Here is a 13,986-nt window from a genome sequence, read left to right as displayed (position 1 = left end):
AAAAGTTAAAAAAAAAACCTCAATAAGAAGCTTCTCTGCTTCCACATTAAAAGCCTACTTAAAAACAAAAAGGTCTTCACCTGCCAGAAAGGAAGAAGGCAAGGCAAGGTGGTGGGGCCTCCTGTGGAAGAGAGTTCCAGAGTATGAGCAGCCACTGAGAAGCCTGTAAAATGGTGGCAGGACTAAGAGAAAGCCTTCCCTTGTACATCTTAGGACACTTGCATGTTTGTATGGGGCAATAGTCTTTCATATAGTCTTGACCCAAACCATACAGGGCTTTATAGGTCTTGCATTTTGAATTGTGCCCGAAAATAAACTTGTAGCCAGTGATGCTGTTTTAACAAGTAAGTTATATGCTACCAATAACTGGCCCCAGTCAGCATTCTGTCTGCAGCATTTTGGCCCTATGAAGTTTCCAGTTTCCAAAGGCAGCCCCACATAGAGTGTGTTACAGTAGTCCAAAGGGAACGTAATCAAGGCATGTGTTCCCATAGCCAGATCTGTCATCTTAAGGAATGAACACAACTGCCGCATCAATTTTAACTGTGCAAATGCACACCTGGACATCCAGGCTTAGAGTTAAGACCAGGAGAACACCAAAGTGGTGAGCCTGAGATTTCAAGGGTGGGATGTAACAAGCAGAGTGTAGCGAGGCAGAGAGGCAGTCCACAAGGATACCATGGTTGATGGTGTGAAAAGCTGCAGAGTGCCTTCTGAATTGCCAGGTGCATCCCTGTCTTGTCTGGGTTGAGTTTCAATTTGGTTTATCTGTCCATTACTGGAAGCAGACAATGGTTCAGTATTAAGATGACTTCTTTGTAAACTGGGTGGAAAGGAGAGGTAGGATTGAGTGTCATCACTGAATAAAGCCCCAAATTCCAGATGACCTTTCCCAGCAGTTTCATGTAGGTGCTAAAGCACATGTGAGACAAAACCGAGTCCTCAAGAACCCACAGGCCAACTGCCAGGGTGTTGGAGTCCCTTAGCACCACCTCCTGAGTTTGCCCCTCTGGAACCATGCATAACAGTGCCCCCAAGACCCATCCCAGTGAGGCAGGCCAGAAGGATACCATGGTTGATAGTGTTAAAAGCTGCTGAGATGTCTAGTAGACCCAGCAGGAACACACATCCCCTGTACAGTTCCCTGCATAGGACATCCAGCAAGGCTGTCTCCATCTCAAAGTCATCACCTTCACATGACCAGACCTGAAGCCAGACTGAAATGGATTCAGATTATTTATTTCATTTCATTTCATCTCCCTGGAGGAACCCAAGGTGGCTCACAGATAAAACTTTGTAGAATTGTAGAATTCAAACAATTAAAACATCTATATATAAAACTACATAAAATAAACACAAGTTAAAAACCCACCTGCTCCGTAAAACCATCCTGCTATGCATTATGTACAGAAAGCCTGCCAGCATAAAAATGTTTTTACTTGCCGGTGAAAGGCCAACAGGGAGGGGGCCAAAAACCCTTAGAGCTGGGAGGCCACCACACACTACAGAACCTTGCCCAAAAATGGAATGTTAGAGACTGGCTGATAATTATTCAAGATGGTGGTATCCAGAGAAGTCTTTTTAAGAAACTTCCATTGCTGCAGTGAGGCATTCACCTACTCTCAGCCAATCCTCCTCTAGCTGCTTTCAGAGCCAGGAAGGGCAAGGATCCTGTCCACATCCTCAGGCTGCACAGATCAAAACATGTCCAATAATACAGGAAAAATGGGCAATACTATAGCATCCAAATCAGAATGGAACTAATCGATTTTATCTGCAAAGTGTCTTGCAAATTTTTTACAACAGGTTGTTGAGTAGTCTTTTTGTTTTTGTGGGCTCTGACCACTCAAGACAGCTCCACTGGATAACACTGTGCAGATGCAGATAGATTTTCTTCATTGCCTCCATTGCCACAACATAGGCCTTCCAATGAGTTCTACCTGTGTTCAGTTTGACTTGCTCCAAGACTTCCTCCGTCAATGCTCTAGTCTTCATCCCACTAATTTGACCATTATCTTGTGAACTAGGGTGCTTCGCTCAGTGGGAGGGGATACTTAGAAGCAATCATATCCACCACTCTGTCCATTCCCCTGTTCCAGAGAACAGCCAAGGTAACAGGGGCCCAAGAGCCACCAGGAATCCATTTGGATCTGTAGGTCTCCTGAGGTGGACCGTCTTATTCAGCCCCCTGCTCTTGCATAGGCTCTGAGTCCCACTGAATCTGAACCTATCAGGTAGTGATCAGTCCATTACAACAGAACTTCCCAACTTGATCCCTATGATGGATCTCTCATCCGCTTTAGATGGTCCACTCCATTTGATTGTAACTGATCAGAATTTTAATTGTGAATTTTATTAATTTAAAATGGGGAGGGTTAGGGGATCTAATTTAGTTATTATTGTTTTATTGTATTTTATCTCTCTTGTCATCCCGCCTTGATCCTCAGGGAGAGGTGGGAAAATATAAACAATTATTATTATTATTATTATTATTATTATTATTATTGAAACTTCCTTCACACTTAGATCACCATCATCCCACCCAGCACACAAAACCAGTTCTAAAGTTCAGTGATGACTGGAGACAATGACTGTTAAAACTTGAAAGATGGTCCAGGATAATTTATCTGTGATTCCTGCTCTGGCAGCAGGTTGGGCTAGATTATGGAGTACCTTCCAATTCTATTATTCTTTTTTTGCTCTTTGAGATCTTTCCACAGTTTTGTTTTTCTGCTGGTCTTAAGTTTTATGTGCTGCACTGATGCTAGCTTATCATGTGCTGCTTTTTAAATTGTTAACTGTTTCTATTTTATGTTTTCAATTTACCTGTATTTTGCTCAGAAAATTGAAAAAGAGGGAGATGCAGGTGAACTGCTACTTCTCAAGAGGGCATGAGTAATCAAGAAGCTCAAACCTTTACAAGCTTAATGCTGTCCGTGGGTCTCCTGTAGATGCTTCTGGGTGAGGTTGCCAATAAGTTCTTGCCTTTCTTACCCCGAAGAGAATACAAATGGAAATCAGAAACAGAATGCCAAAACTAGAATGCATCTGAGCTAAACCACCAGGCATAAGAAGAGATCCTACCCTTTCTCCATATCTCCATTATCTCATAATGAAGAAAGACAGTCTGAAGTAGGCTTAGTGAGTTTCCTCTCTTAACTACTATTACCTGGTTGCCAGTGAATTTTCCCTCTTAAGTTTCCTCTGTACCATAGTTCAGAAAAGTTACTTTTTTAGTTATGATTCCCAAAATCTTCTGCCCAGCATACTTTGTTCCTATGCTAACCTTTCCAGAGGAAAGAGGAGTCCTTGGTAAGGTCTTGGACTAGATTAGAAAAAGCCTTTTCTTTCATTCCAGCTCTCACTGTTGCTGTGATGTCATAATAATGTGTGATACTCATCTAATCTGCTCTTGATTTGGTCATACCTGACATACAAATACCAGAAGCTTCGCCTTCACCTCTTGTCTAATCAACAGAACAATACTGTCCTCCTGCTGGACTTCAAATTCAACCCACCAGTTCCACTTCAGGTTTCACATTCTTCTTTTGTCTTTGGATAACATGGTCTGTAGACTGGAACTCCCCAAGGTAGATCTGATGGATGTATAGCAGACAATAATCAGAGCATGGAGGGGGGAGGGGGACTTCCTTCCTTCCTTCCTTCCTTCCTTCCTTCCTTCCTTTTGACTACAGCTCCCAGAATACCAGAATACCTAAGCTGGATAGCAGATTCTTAGGGTTCCAGTCCAAAAGAAGGAAATTTTGCAAACTGTATCAAATGGCCTGGCCTTAAAAGTCATCTTACATCCCCTGTTTCTACAGACTGAATGTACTTTCATTTAAATTGCAATCCACCTGCCCACTGCTCCAAAGAGAGATAGCACTGCAAATATACAAGGACCATTAGACTAATTTAGAGATAATAAGGTGTCTTTAGAATACATGTATGTTTAGGATCCCTAAGAAAACCTGGAGCAATCCATGGCAAATAGCATAGATAAAACAAATGCATTATTCCTACCTCAACTTTCTTTAGAAATCCTGTGTTCTGCTTGCCAGGAATAAGCAATAGCCTAACCCTATAGGGAGAAATTGAAAGCAGCTCACAACGTATCTGACCAATGCTTTGGAAAGGAGGAAATGTTCTGGGTATTTTTGAAATTACTTATACTGGGAGATTGGCACCCACTGTGGGTAGACAATGGTTTTTGCAGAGATGCACATTGGCAGTCTATGCATATAATTTGAAGCAGCTGCTGGGTTCTTTTGCATACTTCAGTTGCTGCCACAGAAAGAAGAGACTGCACTGTCAGCAGCCTGGTTCAAAGCAAGAGAGGCAGCTTGGAGATTGTGCTCAGTTAATTAAATTGAAGTGGGGTTTGATTTCTCCTTTCATGTCATCTCTCTTTAGCAAGGCCACCGTGGGTGACAGAAAACTTAAAAGCAATAACGTTGGTTTATTTAGAGAGATTAGCTTTAGAAAGACTGTTGCTGCTTTTGTAATGGACATTTTCCAATGAAAATCAAGTATAGTGCTCTAAGATCTAATAACAGTCATAGCAGAAAAAATGAGCAGAATTCTCCAAGTAAGTATTTCATTACAGTTGTTTCTCTGAATCCTCTCTGTGAACTTGCAGAGCACCCGAAAGGAACAGAAAGAAGCCATTCAGATGATATCTTGGTACTTACTCAGGAGAAATCAGCACTGTCCTCAATCCTTTCTGCAACCACTTGAGAATTATATTATATTGTAAAATCCACCCTTCACTCTCTCACCTTATCTATAGCCCACCTTTCCACCCCAAACTGGGACTAAAAGCGCCCATGTGAAGTCGAACAATCAGGTCAGGTCAGCAGTTGTGTGTGTGCAAGTCTTCAAATTACCTATCAGCTTACAGCAACTCCATGAATTGCATAGATTTTTCTTAGAAAAGCAATACTCAGAAGTGTTGGCCATCTTCCATCCAAGTACTAACCATTGCTGACTCTCCTTAGCTACCAATATCAGACAGGTTCTAATGCCTTTAAGGAGCCCTGGTGGCGCAGTGGTTAAATGCCTGTACTGTAGCCATTCACTCAAAACCACAAGGTTGCGAGTTCAAGACCAGCAAAAGGGCCCAAGCTCGACTCAGGCTTGCATCCTTCCGAGGTCGCTAAAATGAGTACCCAGACTGTTGGGGGCAAATTAGCTTACTTGCTGTTCACCGCTATGATCTTTGGAATAGCGGTATATAAATAAATAAAAAAATTAAGCTCAGATCAGTTTTGCATAACAAAAAAGATACCAAACAAAAGTCCCCAAACATTTTGACCCTTCAAGAAATCACTTGAAAGTGTCTTCCCAAATGCACCACGGGATGGCAGCCTCCATTTTGATTATGATTTCCATTTTTGTGGCCAGACATACAGATCTAGGGTTTTCTTTGTTTTTAGATCCTGGAGATAGCTGATAAGACATGCTTATCTGCTCTCTCTCTTCTCTCCATTTTGCTGTTCTCACATGCTCAGTAAGGAATTCTGGAAATAGCTGCTGTTTACCTTGCCTGTTGTAGGAAGGCTAAAGGCACACAAGGCTGCAGTAGGATCGGTTAGAGCAGAATCCCTCTCTTTTCCAACTCAAACTTACATACACTTGCATACCTACATTGTGGTCTTCCTCTTTTCCTCCTGCCTTTCACTTTACTAAATATTATTTTTTTCTAAGAATTCATTTCAGATAATGACCCATCCAATATGCAATAGCCTCAGTTGGGTCATTTTGGCTTCAATTAGGACCCATTTATTGGTAATATTGGCAGTCCATGATATCAATAGAACTTTTCTCCAGCAGCACATTTCAAGTGAGTTGATTTCTGTCTCTTCCTGTAAGTTTTCTTCACTGTATTCACTATCATATATAAAAACTGGAAATACTGAAAGATAATTAAAGTGAATGGCTCCCTTTAGACTGAGATAAAAGTAAAGTTGTAATCCTAGTGAAAATAAACAACACTGAATTTAGTAGGACATGAATCTGAGTAAACATAGATTTAGATTGCTCTTGTTAATGATCCTGCTTTTTGATGCCTATTGAAACTCTCCTAACTGTGAGTGATCTTCTCATCATCAAGGACTATCAGTTGTTCCTCTTTATCAGTATTCCACTGAGTAAGGAATAGCAAACATTTCCAAAATGTTTTGTCCTTTTTATTTAGTGAATACACACACTTCAAAAAACGTGTTCTATTTTTTGGTTCCCTACCTTTTCCTCTTGTGTTTTAACAACAATATTAGCTACTAATTTCTCTCTTTGCTTCTTAATTTAGAAAGCAAATTAAACATCAACATCAATTCAAAGTCTCTTGAAATGTCGGGCAATGAAGATGCAACAGTTGATTGCAAAATCATATCAATGACCAAGAGGAATTCTCTGTTAGGAATTACTTGGTATTTTCTGCCACTGTCTCCTGAGGATGCAATTCCACTGATGATTTTAAGGACCAATTATAGTAACATATTGGAATATGGGGAAGCATTCAGTTCTCCTCGTCAGAAATCCCGATTTCATAGCAAGAAGGTTTCCAGCCTCCTGTACCAACTACTCATTCTGTCAGCAGATCATGATGTCCAGGGTAAATATTATTGTGAAGCAGATGAATGGATCTGGTCAATGGAAGGCAGCTGGTACAGTCTTGGGAAGATGGAATCTGGAAAAACCACTGTGTACTTCAAGCTTTCAGGTAAATAATTTGTATTACATATAGACATTTCATATCCCATTTTTAAACATAAATAATCCCCAAAACATTTTTAAATACAAAGTATTTAAATGACAGACATACATGGAGTTACATAAAAAAACACTGCAGTAGTATAACCAAAAACAATTAAAAGTTAAATTGTTAAACAAGTTAAAAATGAAAATCTGAAAATATCTAGGGATGGGGGGGGGGAGAGAGATTTTCACTGAACAACGTTTTTTTTTATTTGGGGGAGAGGTGCAAAGCAAAGTGCCATCAGGGAAAGATCCTATATCTAGGATGCTATACATATATCTAACCTGTGCCTTTATCTATCTGTTCCATACCTAGTTACTACCCTATGACAACATCAGGCCCAAGTGAAAGTCTCCTATGGCTGAACTTTCAATAGACAAATAAGTTCAAGTTGAAAGGCAGCCCCTGATAGGGTTACTAGGTCCAAAACTCTTCATTATGCTGAAGGTGCATGGTGTCTGATTTGATGTTAAACCTCCTCTCCTTATTTGATTGATTAAATCTCTATTCCTTTCTTTCAGTGTTTCCAGTGTAGGTCAGGAGCCTGCAGAGTCACTTTAGAGCCAAACTAACAGTTGTTAGTTAAGTGTGCCAGGCTATCAGAAAGTCCATTATCCCTCCATATGACCTGCATGAGTCTTATAAGGGTCAGCAGAGGACTTTCTCACCATCCTACCACATCTAGTGTGGACACAGAAGAAAGCCCTCTCAGTGGCTGACCCTGGGCTATGAAACTCACTCCTAAAGGAGGCTTGGTTAGCCCTCTCACTGCCTTCTTTTTATTGCCAGGCAAAAAAACTTCTTATTTAAACAGTATTCAGCTTTCCAGCCACACTGGTTGGTGTGGAAGGATGTGCAATGTATGTGCTGAGTTCTTTTTTTTATTGAAATGTGTTTACAGGGTTTTTTTTTATTTCTTTTAAATTCATGTCTTTAAAGCAATACTTTAACTGATGTTGCATCCAAAACAGAGTGTGAAGCCCAGCATGAGCAAGTGCTTGAATCATGCAATATTTCTTCACTACAATTTAGTGAGCCCACATACCTCAGGAATTGTACAAGTAACTTTTAAAATGCAACAGCTGCAAAGCAAAAGGAGTGACATTTGCAATTCGTTGGCCTAAATTCAATTGTTAGTTCTGAGATTTATTTATTTATTTATTTATTACTTCACAATTCAACTATTGATTGAATAGTTCTTCTCTAGTTGGGACTAACCAACAGCATATCAGCCATTGTAAACCTCTCTGAGTCCCATTTCTGGAGAAAGGTGGAGTGTAAATCAAATCAAATCAATAAATAGTGTGCAGTGTCAGTACTGCTGACACATTTGGTCAGACTGGATTAGTTTCTAGAATGACATTGACTAACTGAATAGTCAATGTACTAAATTTTGTAAAGTTGAAAGAAAAGAGATTGGAGACAAAGAGTGGTTGAGAATAGGCAGAGCGGATCAGAGAAATTTGTGAAGACAGATCTTTCCTCATGCACTGTTTTCTGCACCAAAATCCCTCCTCCAAACAACAAAAAAGCACTTCAATTTTGTCATAATCAGCAACTATTTGAAAATAAGAGGTCAATGACACACTTTTTCTCCTTCCACCTGTGCAAACACATGCATACTGTACATTGCACATACTAGTGAATGTACTTGCTTTCATACAGATTACAAAACTCCTAAACTTTGATAAACCAACAGCAAAATCAGCACAGTTACACAGCTGTGAGAGTTAAGCACATTATGCCCAATTTGCCTGAATGAAGGCATAGCCACCAGCACTCGTAGATATCACCACTACATACAACTCACTACATAGGGAATTCTTGGCTAATTTTCCCTTTGTCTACTCTCTTATCAAGTAGACTATATATACTGTAAGCCTGTGTTCTGATTAGGGAAGTCTGCTACTTAATGACTAAAGATAGTATTATGAGCTTTAAACAGAGAGATTTAAATAAATTAAATTTGTGGGTTTTTTAAAAAAATAACCCCAAAGTGCAAACTAGGATCTCATTAGTTGTATTCCATATTTCAGTTTTATGGCCATGCATCTGTGGTTCTGAATGACAAATAAGCAGGACAAAAACATTGTATAGCACAAACATATGCCACAATGCCACTATTCTGTTCAAATGAATGCCTTCCAGCATTTCAGCTGCATTTTGTACCACTTGAGAGTCCCAGAACACCATCTTACACCACTCAATGACAGATATTATCAGCTTGACATTATATTCATTTTTCTTAAAAGTTCCTTTTTAAGCTCTGTTCACAGATCACTTGCATAATATATAGTTTATTTCTTAGATGTGTTTGTTCAAATTCAGCTCAAGAAATTATTTTTTTTAAAAAGCTAGCTTGTTGACTGTTCTATTTTATTGTGCATCTCTCCCTTGTAATAAACTCAGTGCCCCTATGCTTACTGAAATTTAAACCAAATCACTCCACCCAGAAATGTGAGCATGTTTATAGGAAGCCAAGATTTTCAAACAAAGCACTTCATCTTTAGAGATGTCCAAAAAGGGAGGAGGACCCCTGCCCTCCCACAATCCTAATGGTCAGTGGCTATCAGTAGCCACAGGATACTGAGTGTTAGGTTGGAAATGAAAAATGGAAAGCTGGGACTGCAGAGGAGTGAAATCAAATGCCTCCCTTTAGAACTTTTTATAGTATCCTGGAGGAAGACATTGTTGGCTGGCCCAAAGTCTGGACAGCAGTGCTCCAGTTAGACTAGGAAAAAGGATATAGTGGAAGTGTTTGTTGTGGTTTGCACCATTTGTTTATTAGCTGTTATCCATTAGGTTGAAATTTGAGAACAAGCTCATGATCAAAGGACAGTTAAGGGTGCGGTTCTGGCCATGCTAATTTGGAAATGAATTATCTCACTGACGGGACATACTTCATAGTGGTAGTCTCTTCAGTGTTGTATTTACAGCCTACTTAGAATAACATGGCTGAATAGCAATAAATAGTTCTACTCCGGAAGGGCTTAAAATAACTATTTTAAAAAAACAATGCCAGGGATATAATACTAAATCAGACAAACCCGTTGTCTTTACTGAACCAGTGTTAATAACTACTTTGGAGAAGAATATATTTAATCAAAACTATATTTCCAGTCTGTGTGGCATATATGATTAACCTAGCAAGGGTGATAGGCTTTCACTGGGGTCTTTGCCCCTAAAGATGGGATAAGAGTCTGTTGAATGTGTCTTCTCTTGTGTCTGTAGGGGAGTGTCTATCTATTACCTACCAATAATGCCATAGACTATCCTGATAGGAAACAAACAGTACATGGGAATTCTATTTGCAAGTAGGTCTACTTTAAAACAACAGGATATATTGAACAGATTGTCCCAGGTAACCTGGAGCAATTCCAAACTTGACTAAAGAAGTGTGAGTTCTCACAGTATAGCTTAGTGGGTTTTGCTGGTTGCTGTTGCCTCCATGTCCACTCATTCCATTCTTTTGGGGGACTATTTGTAGCAATTTCCTGGATCTGCCTTCGCTATTTTCCAAAAGTATTTTTTTAAAAAACTAGGAGCATGGTTTGCTCAGGGCTTAAAAGCAAATTTTCCCTTTTCTCTTTTCCCATTTTGTTTAGTGTTGTGGTGCTATAATGCAAAAGACCCATTTCACTGATTCATTGATGTGAAATACAAAAAGATGTAGATGTTTTATTTGAATATGCATCAGAAATCAAAAGAAACACGCATGAGATTAGGAATAAAATATTGTGACTGGTGCCAGGAATTGCCAAAAGAAAAATGTTGGGGACAACAAAAACATTGTTTAAGATGTTTAATACTGGAACTTCCCAACACATATATCTCATCTGCAGGAGCTCATGGCCTGACTCCTTGTTCCAAACATCACTTGCTCATGAGTAAGCCCAGACTGCTATTTCAAGCAGAAACTTAAGGTTTCCTCACAATGTTTGTTTAAACACTGTAAAGAAGTTCATTTTTTAAGGCAATGACTTCCTTAAAATAAAACCCAGACAAGAACAATAACCATATCCTACTCTGTCAAAAGTATGGAGTGTCTATTTCTAGGATGTTGTTGATCATATTTTTAAATGAGGCCACCTGACAAATGACTTTACTAGAGTGCGCCATCTTTTAGTTGTGATCATTCCCTATAACCCCTTTTCTTGTTTGCCATCAGAAAATAAACCATGCATTGAAAGGACAAACCACAGCATCACCACAACTGAAAATGAGGATGTGACCCTGAAATGTATTCTGCAGAGCACAATACAGCCCACTTCCCGCTTTTCAGTCACCTGGTTTAAAGTGTCAGAACATTTTAATGCTGAAACCCTAGTGGAAATCAAAAGTAATGGTATTATTCAGTATGGCAATGTGACTATGGCAAGAAGGTTGCAACCTCACTGCCGTTCTGTTGGTGACTTTCACCTGACACTGCGGAATGTGGAGATGGAGGATGCTGGGCTGTTCTACTGCCAGGTGGAAGAATGGCAGGCAGCCAACAGTAGCACTGCTCAAGTTCAGCATGCATCAGGCCAGTCAGGATACAGCAACCTTGTTGTGCTTCCTTCAGGTAATATTAGCTCACTCTTGTTGGTTTATCATCTTTGATGGGAGACTCTTCAGCTTCACACCTGATTTAAAAGTGACCCTGGCTGAAGCATGTATGAGGTTTTTTTGTATCTCCACTGTTGGAAGGAAAATGTGTTCATGACATGCATTCCACTTAATATCTGGTTTGACCCTCAAGACAGTTTCTGGGAGAGAACATATAATCTTACAACAGATGATATAGTCATTCCCTTCTTGCTGTATCCTTGGTACTTTTGCTTCTGATACTTAGGCATACTGAGAAGGAAAGAAGGAGTAGTGGGATTTTATTGAGGAACTAAGACAGCTCTAGACAATGAGATTAAACCAGAGGAATGCTAGTTAGTAGAGACAGAGAAGAAAGACAAAGGGCTGAAATAGATGGCCGGGGAAAGGCCATTTCTGAGTGTCATCAGAGTGTGGCATTTACATGCTGCACGCTCCAATGATGCCCAGAAGTTGGGCAGCGATTCAGACATGGGCTGCTTCAAGACGCTCCAACAGTGCAGCGTTTACACACTGCATGCCACCAGAGCATCTTGAAGCTGCCCTGGGCCTGCAGTGGGGCAGAGAAAAATGGCTCTTTCCCAGACCAAATAGCAGCTCTCAAGGGTTCAAGGTGGATTTGGGCTGTGGTGTATGTTTGCCGCTGCCCCGATCCATCTTTGGTGGGGGCAGCTTCAAGCTGCCCCTTTTTGCTGATCTGTTCTGGCCCAAAGTAACATTTTAACCGTATGTCGTGCTGAAAGATAAATAAGAGCTGTATGACAGTGAAATACACTCAGAGTGTGGCACAGTCTCTTGGGAAGTTTTCAAACAGAGGTTGGATGGCCATCTGTTGAGGGTGCTTTGATTGTGTATTCTTTCAGGCAGGGGGTTGGACTGGATGGCCCTTGTGGTCTCTTCCAACTCTATGGGGAAGAGGTTGAAAGAGCAGCTCAGAGATCCTGGGCATTGCACGCAGACTCTGCACAGTTTTATGTCCTCCAACAATTCACATATGAAAACTGGGAGTGATGTGATCAGGCAACATCAAAATGTGGTTAAGATGGCAAAAGTTATTAATAAGTAAGAACAAACAAATTAGGAGAGGTTGCAGCAGTTTGCTCTTGTCTGAGTCTACAGATAAAGACAAGATTCCACCCCCAACCAGTTAACTGAGTGACTTCTCACAGCTAAAGAATCCATGGACCTGGAGGCCCTGCTGCACTCCTTTAAACATCCTTCAAAAGCAAATACAGCCCAAACTGGACAAGAATGGAGACCAGGGCCCTCCGTTCTGGTAGTCAAGGTCAGCTGTCCCAGCCCCGGATTTCCTCTGCCCCATCTCAGATTCCCCCCTTTTCACTCGCTGCCCCTCACTCCTCGAACCTTCTTCCCCTTCGAGCAAGAGCCATCACTTCTTTAACCAGCTTCAAAACGGAGTTGAAGACCATCCTGTTCAGAGAAGCATTCCCAGGCATTGCATAATTGTCATTTGCTATTTGATGTTCTTTTGTTGCCTGTTTTATTGAATCATTTCCTGTATTGCTATGTATTTTATATGTATTATCCTACTAGAGAAGCAGCCTAGCTCCAACAGGCCTCCCTGGTAGAAGATTAACCATCCGTTAAGAAGCCAAGCCCTCCTTCCAGTCCATCTCCCTTGGTCCAGGCCTCGGCGGTAGAGAAGAACTGCTGGACCTCATCCCCTTCCCTGCCACCACTCCCTTCTCCTTTTGTGTCTTGTCTTTTTAGATTGTAAGCCTGAGGGCAGGGAACTGTCTAATTAAAAAGATTGTATGTACAGCGCTGTGTAAATTTACAGCGCTTTATAAATAAAGGTTAATAATAATAATAATGAAAACTACTTTTGTATCATGACACAATTGAAGTAAGCTGTGGATATAATTGATTGTCATGGTTATTTCTTTTCTTTGTTTTTTGCAGATTCAAGCAGTTCTTCCCAGATTTGTTCTTCTCGATGGCTGTATCACTTCATTTTATTCTGCCCTCTAGTTCTGTTCCTTACCCTCACAACTGTTTTCCTCATGTTGTACTTCAGAAGAAAACATGTTCAGAAGGGGAAAATGGCTTTGGAACAAAACAAAACTTCTGGTGAAGAGCTTGGGGTGCTGGCACCAACCACTTCGACCCAGTAAAAAGTAACAGCATAGTTGAGGATAAATCCAGTAGCTTGAAGAGCAATGAAATCGGCTGACTCTTGAAGGAGGAGATAATCCCACCTGGAGCTTTATGGAAGGAGTGGGCATTTTGCAGCTGCCAACAGTTCTCACAATGGATTCAGCTGGCTAGGACTGCAGGGTCTGTAGTCAAAACATTTGGGGGAGGGGTGCTCACAAAATTCCCACTTTTTGCAGTATAGCGTGCATAGGTCTTTTTTGTTCTCTTGGTTGTGACACTGGAACTTATCCAGCAGGAGTGAAACTAACTCCAGTTAATGATAGGTTTTTGTTGCCCGCTTCCATTCCATGGCAATGTTTTTAAGCCTTCCATGTTGCCACCTCCCTCCTGTTCCATTCCTCTGAATTCAACAAACTACTCCCTTTTTGAATTCTACTATTTCTTTTCAAGAAAATTGCTTAACAGAGCAATCTTATGCACAGTTACTCAGAAGATGAGTTCATGTAGGACTTTACAGCCTAAAT

The 13,986-nt window shown here is 40.5% G+C and overlaps 1 protein-coding gene across 1 annotated transcript in view; it reads left to right on the top strand.

Annotated features, from left to right (window-relative positions):
• LOC149319714 (immunoglobulin superfamily member 2-like) overlaps nucleotides 1–13,538 on the top strand; it is a 32,527-nt gene extending 18,989 nt beyond the window's left edge. The window contains 4 exon segments of the mRNA XM_089508446.1: nucleotides 6,308–6,721; nucleotides 10,926–11,321; nucleotides 13,268–13,459; nucleotides 13,462–13,538. Of these exon segments, the coding sequence (XP_089364572.1) occupies nucleotides 6,308–6,721; nucleotides 10,926–11,321; nucleotides 13,268–13,459; nucleotides 13,462–13,538 (1,079 nt within the window).
• The last annotated feature ends 448 nt before the right edge of the window (nucleotides 13,539–13,986 follow it).

This window comes from Sceloporus occidentalis, unplaced genomic scaffold (genome assembly GCF_023333645.1).
Source record: "Sceloporus occidentalis isolate IW3139 unplaced genomic scaffold, rSceOcc1.0.p SCAF_2, whole genome shotgun sequence".
In the NCBI taxonomy this organism is placed as follows: Eukaryota; Metazoa; Chordata; class Lepidosauria; order Squamata; family Phrynosomatidae; genus Sceloporus; species Sceloporus occidentalis.
This window is presented reverse-complemented; position numbering and strand designations above follow the sequence as displayed.